Source organism: Sinocyclocheilus anshuiensis, unplaced genomic scaffold (assembly GCF_001515605.1).
Source record: "Sinocyclocheilus anshuiensis isolate Anshui unplaced genomic scaffold, SAMN03320099.WGS_v1.1 scaffold871, whole genome shotgun sequence".
NCBI classification, from domain to species: Eukaryota; Metazoa; Chordata; class Actinopteri; order Cypriniformes; family Cyprinidae; genus Sinocyclocheilus; species Sinocyclocheilus anshuiensis.
The window spans coordinates 256,391-265,038 of record NW_015542392.1 but is presented as its reverse complement, the minus strand read 5'-3'; the positions used below and the strand labels follow the sequence as shown (position 1 = coordinate 265,038).

The 8,648-nt window shown below is 33.5% G+C and overlaps 1 protein-coding gene across 2 annotated transcripts in view; it reads left to right on the top strand.

Moving 5' to 3' along the window:
- The window catches only part of LOC107692800 (signal peptide, CUB domain, EGF-like 3), a 121,520-nt gene that overhangs the window by 42,738 nt on the left and 70,134 nt on the right, over positions 1-8,648 (top strand). For both annotated transcript variants that reach the window (XM_016491996.1, XM_016491995.1), the window contains exon 4: positions 8,174-8,308. In XM_016491996.1, coding sequence (XP_016347482.1) covers positions 8,174-8,308 — 135 coding nt within the window. The remainder of the gene's footprint in view (positions 1-8,173; positions 8,309-8,648) is intronic.

Sequence of the window (8,648 nt, the reverse complement as noted above, 5' to 3'; positions counted from 1 at the left end):
ATATTAAATTCATATTTGTGACAAATATTAAGTGTGTGAGTGTGTTTGTGTGTGTGCAAAAAAAGATGTAATGTAATATTCTAATAATATTAATATAACTATTAAATACTTTATTTTAAAGTTCAATTTGGAATAACATTTTTTTTTTTTTTCATATTTTATATTAGACCAAATATATTAGTTTTTTTCTGACAATACTCTATATGTTCTGTATATGATAGCATGTTTTTTTTACTAATTAGTACTGAAAATATATACTAAAAATAAATATTTCTATGAATGTAATACTCTGTTATGAATAGAAACTATTAAAAATTGTGTTATACAGTAAAATTTGCAATGCAGTATTTTAGTATTTTACATTAGACCATATATAGTCATTTTTTCCCTGAGAGTACCTTATATGTTGTGTATATGATATCATGCTTGTCCAGTATTTAATATTGAAAATATATATATTACATACTCAGATTGCTCTGAAATGCTCTTGCTTCATCTCGTCACACACGACTGCTTTGTTCCAAACTGTTTAGCCGTGGATGATTTGCGCAGCTGTATGGATGAGCTGTACCGCTGTATGCGCCTCTGATCGTCTATATCTGCTCATCATACACCCTTCACTAACTCACTCTATATGTTCTGTATATGATAGCATGTTTTTTTTACTAATTAGTACTGAAAATATATACTAAAAATAAATATTTCTATGAATGTAATACTCTGTTATGAATAGAAACTATTAAAAATTGTGTTATACAGTAAAATTTGCAATGCAGTATTTTAGTATTTTACATTAGACCATATATAGTCATTTTTTCCCTGAGAGTACCTTATATGTTGTGTATATGATATCATGCTTGTCCAGTATTTAATATTGAAAATATATATATTACATACTCAGATTGCTCTGAAATGCTCTTGCTTCATCTCGTCACACACGACTGCTTTGTTCCAAACTGTTTAGCCGTGGATGATTTGCGCAGCTGTATGGATGAGCTGTATGGCTCTGATCGTCTATATCTGCTCATCATACACCCTTCACTAACTCTTTTCTAACTCTGCGTTCTGTTCTTCACAAATGAACGCTTTACACACATGAACTGTGGCTAAAATAAACAGCCCACTTCTGCAGTATCTTTAATCTATCGACTCTCAGTCTCTCTCCTCCCCCCGAGGTTTCTTTAGGATACTAAGTAACTTTTGATCCAAGGTTAGTGTGTTCTTGGTTTGAAGGCTAAAAATAACAGGTCGCTTTGTTTCCATGGTGTTTTCAGTGGGAAGGAAAGTCGAAAATCTTGTAATCTATGCAGAAAAGACACTTTTGTGTGGATTTCGCTTTAGTCATGAGGGTTTGGATCTTATTTTCGCTTCCCTGTAGAGCTCAGATTGTAAATGACATTTGAACTTGCTCTTTGCTCACATTTCTAATTATTACTCAATAAAACAGTTGTATGGTACTGTATGTACTTGATTTGAGTATTTGTCTTGTCTTCTGTCGGTAACGGAGTGGTGTTATGGGGAATGCTGATGAAGGAAGACGGTGTTGATTTTGTCTGTTTATTTCATGCGATCAGAGCCCAGGTTTAACATTGATTTACAGAAACTGAGAGAAACAGCCGACTGATTGCAGCGCTTGTATTGATGTTCCTCCTGTTTTGTCTTCAACTCATACAGCCTGTATTCAAGCTTTTTGTAAATCATTTTAGCCTTAGCTGTGTTTTTTTAAAGAAATTGTATGATTAGAGTTTGAAAAGCTCCCACTTAGGGTTTTTTTTTATGTTAAGCATTTAAAATTTGATATTGGCATATTGAATTGCAGTTGTTCTTCTTTTCATGTATTTTACTAGCTTATTTTATGTTTTAGCTAACAGCCAAAATGATATTTTTGGCAATCAATTATTTATTTAATATTCATTATTATTTAGTATTGAGTCAGTATTGTTATTTATTACATATTTTAGAGTTTATTTGTTAATTTAAATTTATTTTAGGGTGTAAACAATGGGACACAAATTCTAAATTGTTCATCAAATGAAAACTGCATAATATTTGCATATTTAATTGCAATTAATGTATTGAACCATTTACACACTATACACTAAAAAAGAGGCACAGAAGTCCACGTTTAAGGTGGCTTTTGTGATGACATTTAATAATAATATATACATTATATTTATATATATTTGCATATTTCTATATTTTCATAATATGTAACTTTATATATACATATATATATACAAAGCATATTTTATATATATATATGTTAGTGCTGTCAAACGATTAATCACAATTAATCGCATACAAAATACAAGTTTTTGTTTGCATAATATGTGTGTGTTCTGTGTATATTTATTATGTGTATATATAAATACACACACATACAGTATATATTTTGAAAATATTTACATGTATTTACATGTCTATTTATATTCATATAATTTATATTATACATAAATATATTTAATATATAAACATAACCTACAGTATTATTCTGAAATGTATACATGCATGTGTGTGTATTTATCTATACATAATAAATATACACAGCACACATACGTATATCATGTAAACAAAAACTTTTATTTTGGATGCGATTAATCGCGATTAATCGTTTGATATGGATAGATAGATAGATAGATAGATAGATAGATAGATAGATTCTCCTAAGTATCTTAAATAGAAAGCCATAAAAAAAAGTACTGCTGGAAGACTGAGAAGTAACCTCATAATCTACTGATCGTCTTGAACATTCAGCGAGTCACAGAGGAAGGAAAGAGTGAGAAAAGGGAAGGAATAGAGGACGAGGAATAAGAGAATGAAAGAGAGAGAGAGAGAGAGAGGTAATTCTTCAGCTCTCAGGAGGTTTTTTAAGAAATGTTTTAAGTGCAAATAGCATGAGCTCTGCTCCGGGTTTCACCAGAATCCTGTTCCTTTTCCAAATATTTGCTTTGGACGCGAGCCGCGATCTGCACAGAACACATGTCGCTAATGCCGTCGACTGACCGGCACAGCTTCACCAAACTCAGCGGCGGCAGGAAATCAGGGGTTTGTTTATGCTGCGGAAGCAAGGTGTTTGGGGTTTGAAGCGCGAGGCTCTCGCACATGCAAAGATACTAAAGCAAGCTCTGTGCAAACAGACGACTGTTACCATAAATGCTTTCAAAACGCTTAGAGCCCACAGATACGTTAGTAGCAAATGTGGATGCTTTTGATGCTCAGTTTCACTCAGTGTGTTCTGAAATGTGTTTTTTTTTTTTGCTCCTCCCAAATATTCAGTGTTTACGATTTACTGATAAAATTTCATGTTATGACAATGCATTTTTTTTTCATGCTTGCATGGAATATATTTCTGGCCTTTGTAATTTTTATGTTTAGTAGCCACGCCCACAATAACATCTGATTGGTTCAAAATCCTGCATGTTTACATTAACTTTGTCATTTCGTACGGTATTTTCACTTTCAGCAAAGACAGAATTTGATGCTGATAACTTCATATCGCAATTGGTAAATGGTGGGAATGTGAGTCTGTCTTTGTGTGTGCGTGCGTGCGTGCATGTGTGTGTGTGTGTGTGTGTGTGTGTGTGTGTGTGTGTGTGTGAGAGAGAGAAAGAGAGAGAGAGAGAGTGAGCACGAGCACTGTGAAATGGTTATATTCCCCCCTCGGCTTGTCTGAAAATGGCCTAGATTGGAAACTCTATCCCAAGGCCTCAGTGCATTGGACAAATAGACAGAAAATTAGTTTCGCATGAGGGTTTATTAAGCGTGAGCTTGTGTATACAGCAGGCTGACTCTGATGAGACGTATCTGAGAGAGAGATCAGGTTGCAGTCTCATCCTCAGAGAGGCAGATGACACACAGAAACGTCTCGAATGAGGAAAAACACACACGTTTGTCAGTTTGATGGCTTGTGCCCTCATAGGACAGAGTTTTAGTGGTAAGTAGGTTAAACTCGACTCAACACCTGCTGTCAGTGATTCTAAAGTCTCTCATCACACGTTAGACAGAGTGTGTGCGTCTCGTCGGCTTGAAATCAGCAGCCATTTGTGTTACATCCAGTATGTTTCAACCTGGATCATGTCACATGCCTGCAGCATCTTCTCAATGTCCAAGTTTCTCTTGTCCAAAAGTTGAGGTTTCTTTTCATCTTTTCAGCCCCAAATATTTAGCCTATTTTCTCTTTCAGCTGACAGCAAAAAATGGCAAAATATGTTTTTCAATCAGTTTAGTAATTTTGTTTTGTTTATTTTATCTATGTTAATAAATATAAATAGAAAACAAACATATATATATATGTTTGTTTTCTATTTATATTTATTAATTAAGCATTATTATTATTGAATTTATTTATTGGAATAAGGCAGAAGAAATTTTTGAGAAACATTTTTTTAAATAATATTATTATTTGTAATATTGAAATAATGTTATATTGTATTGTATTATATTTATTTATTATTTGTTTATTATCTTCAAAAATGCCTTTCAGAGCAATACTGTACATTCAGTTTATATTTGTGTAAACTATCCTTTACAAAAAAAAAAATACGATGGTAACTACAGTATAGTTTCCCAGAACACTATATACAGATACTGTTACCACAATAAGACTTCTATAGCCTAGTATTATCCACCACTGTCATCGAAAAATAAAACAAAATGACAGGAGGATTCAGCAGAGTCTGACATTATTTAAAGAAAATCCAGGATTCATTTATTATGATTTTACAGTAGTAACTAAATATAATATTTTGGTGATATCATAGTAACCACGGTACAGTTTTAAAATAGGCTTAAAATCTGCATCAATCAAAGACAGACTAATCTCTGACTATAATCAAATCATTCATACGTCATGTTGATTTAGGATCAGTCTGAGTTCAGGAAAGGGCCCTGATGTCATTTAACAGCATACTGCAGGTTGAAATGTATTGGCTTTTAATCAGCCGTTGAATGATCAGTTTGTGTAACGATCCATAAATCCCAAAAGACGATGAGTCTATCAACACAAGCGGCTTTGTTTTTCTATCACGGTGAGACTTTGCATTGACTTCTATTTTTTGTATACTGAACTAATGATATGTTCTGTCCCCTAACCCTCATGCTATGCTCCCTGCATATTAAGACATTACTTAATATGTTTATTAATCTGTTTAATTGCAAAGCAGAGGTGCCAACAACATCAACACCAACTGAACTGATGCAAGTTCACACAAGCAGGTCCACAGTAATTGTAAGCCAGAACATATACAGACAAAACTCACACAGACTGGCAGAATGAGAAACTGCATGAAATCACCAGGATGTACTGATTAATGATCTAATGTGTCTGTTTCTGAGGCGAGTCACATATCAACATCACTAATAGACATCAGAGCTGCGAGAATGTGAGCAAAAACATAAGAAATGTAGCTGTGGACTGTTTAGACTGAGGAAGAAAACAAACTGCAGGAGCGGGATGTTCAGATTCATGAGGTTATGCCCTGTAATTCGCTTTTTATTAAGGTTTTGTGCACAAAAGTGACATTTTTTCACTCTACCTTCTATATGCAAATGAAATGTCTTATGATTGGCTGCTCCCTTTGCATGCGAAATGAGTAACAACACAAATAAATTTGTAGTTGTGATGATTTCTGAACAAGCCATTTTTGCAGTTTCGTTTCAATAAATGTAAAGTCAGAATTGCGAGATGTAAGATGTAAAGTCTAAATTATAATATAAAGTCAGAATTGTGAGACGTAAAAGTCAGAATTGTGAGGCGTGAAGTCAGAATTGTGAGACGTAAAGTCAGAATTGCAAGACATTAAGCCTAAATTGCGATATATAAAGTCAGAATTGTTAGATGTAAAGTCAGAATTGTTGCGAGATGTAAAGCCACAATTGCGAAACATCTGAATTGTTGTAAAATCAAAATTGTGAGATGTAAAGTCAGAATTGTGAGATGTAAAGTCAGAATTGTGAGACGTAAAGTCAGAATTGCGAGACATTAAGTCTAAATTGCGATATATAAAGTCAGAATTGTGAAATGCAAAGTCTAAATTGCGAGATATAAAGTCAGAATTGTTAGATGTAAAGTCAGAATTGCGAGACGTAAAGATAGAATTGTGAGATGTAAAGTCAGAATTACGAGACGTAAAGTCAGAATTGCGGGACAAAAAGTGAGAATTGCGAGATGTAAAGTCTAAATTATAATATAAAGTCAGAATTGCGAGATGTGGAGTCAGAATTGCGAGATGTAAGATGTAAAGTCTAAATTATAATATAAAGTCAGAATTGTGAGATGTAAAGTCAGAATTGTTAGATGTAAAGTCAGAATTGCGAGATGTAAGATGTAAAGTCTAAATTATAATATAAAGTCAGAATTGTGAGACATAAAAGTCAGAATTGTGAGGCGTGAAGTCAGAATTGTGAGATGTAAAGTCAGAATTGCAAGACATTAAGTCTAAATTGTGATATATGAAGTCAGAATTGTGAAATGCAAAGTCTAAATTGCGAGATATAAAGTCAGAATCGTTAGATGTAAAGTCAGAATTGTGAGATGTAAAATCAAAATTGTTAGATATAAAGTCAGAATTGCTAGATGTAAAGTTAGAATTGTGAGATGTAAAGTCAGAATTGTGAGATGTAAAGTCAGAATTGTGAGATGTAAAGTCAGAATTGTGAGATGTAAGATGTAAAGTCTAAATTATAATATAGTCAGAATTGTGAGATGTAAAGTTGGAATTGCCAGATGTAAGATGTAAAGTCTAAATTATAATATAAAGTCAGAATTGCCAGATGTAAGATGTAAAGTGTAAATTATAATATAGTCAGAATTGTGAGATGTAAAGTCAGAATTGCCAGATGTAAGATGTAAAGTCTAAATTATAATATAAAGTCAGAATTGTGAGATGTAAAGTCAGAATTGCCAGATGTAAGATGTAAAGTCTAAATTATAATATAAAGTCAGAATTGTGAGATGTAAAGTCAGAATTGCCAGATGTAAGATGTAAAGTCTAAATTATAATATAAAGTCAGAATTGTGAGGCGTAAAGTCAGAATTGTGAGACTTGAAGTCAGAATTGTGAGATGTAAAGTCAGAATTGCAAGACATTAAGTCTAACTTGCGATATATAAAGTCAGAATTGTGAAATGCAAAGTCTAAATTGTGAGATATAAGGTCAGCATTTCGAGATGTAAAGTTAGAATTGTGATATGTAAAGTAAGAATTGCGTGACAAAAAGTGAGAATTGCAAGATGTAAAGTCTATATTATAAAGTCAGAATTGCGAGATGTATGATGTAAAGTCTAAATTATAATATAGTCAGAATTGTGAGATGTAAAGTCAGAACTATGAGATGTAAAGTCAGAATTACGAGACGTAAAGTCAGAATTGTGAGATGTAAAGTCATAATTAATATAAAGTCAGAATTGTGAGACGTAAAGTCAGAATTACGAGACGTAAAGTCAGAATTGTGAGATGTAAGATGTAAAGTCTAAATTATAATATAAAGTCAGAATTGTGAGACGTAAAGTCAGAATTACGAGACAAAAAGTGAGAATTGCAAGACGTAAAGTCTAAATTATAATATAGTCAGAATTGTTAGATGTAAAGTCAGAATTGTGAGATGTAAAGTCAGAATTGTGAGATGTAAAGTCAGAATTACGAGTTGTAAAGTTAGAATTGCGAGATGTAAGATGTAAAGTCTAAATTATAATATAAAGTCAGAATTGTGAGATGTGAAGTCAGAATTGTGAGATGTAAAGTCAAAATTGCAAGACGTTAAGTCTAAATTGCGATATATAAAATCAGAATTGCGAGATGAATTTGTGAGATTAAAAGTTGCAATTACTGTACCTTTTTTTTATCCCATGGCAGAAACAAGCTTCCATACTTTAAAGGTCCCATGGCATGAAAATTTCACTTTATGAGAAATTCTGCACCAAGGCTGAATTTCGGGGAAGAGACTTCAGATACAGTACTAGGGACCACTTAGGCCTATATAAAAGCATCCAAAAAGCAGCATGTCATGGGACCTTTAAAGACTTCTTTCAGAACCAAATCTTACAACCCTAAACCTTGAATGGTAGCGGTATTGTACAGTATAGATATGTACATATTAATAGGCATACTTGTAATCCCACAATTTTAATAATATGGCTATGTTTTTACTTATCTGTTTATCTGTGTCTCCGTCAGATGTTGACGAGTGCGCGGAAGGAAACGGCGGATGCCAGCAGGTCTGTGTTAACATGATGGGGAGTTACGAGTGTCGGTGCCGCGACGGATTTCTCCTGTCTGACAACCAGCACACCTGCATCCAGAGACCCAAAGGTGAGAGCCTGATCACAACACACCACTAACATGCTGCTCTTACTGTCTCTGCAGGATATATAGTATGAAAACTGGGCATGCTGGGCACAGTATGTGGATTTTGAACGGCATAATAGATTTGTTTACGGTGCAGTATAATTCAGAGTACACTGCTGGATATCTCATAATGCAATGCGCTCAATTTGATGAATGATCTGGAAAGTGTTTAAAGGGGTCCTATTATGCTCTTTTACAAAGTCTTGATTTTGTTTTGGGGGTGTAGTAGAACAGGCTCTCATACTAGGTTGTTCAAAAAACACATTATTTTTCACATATTTTACATTATTACAACACCTCTCTC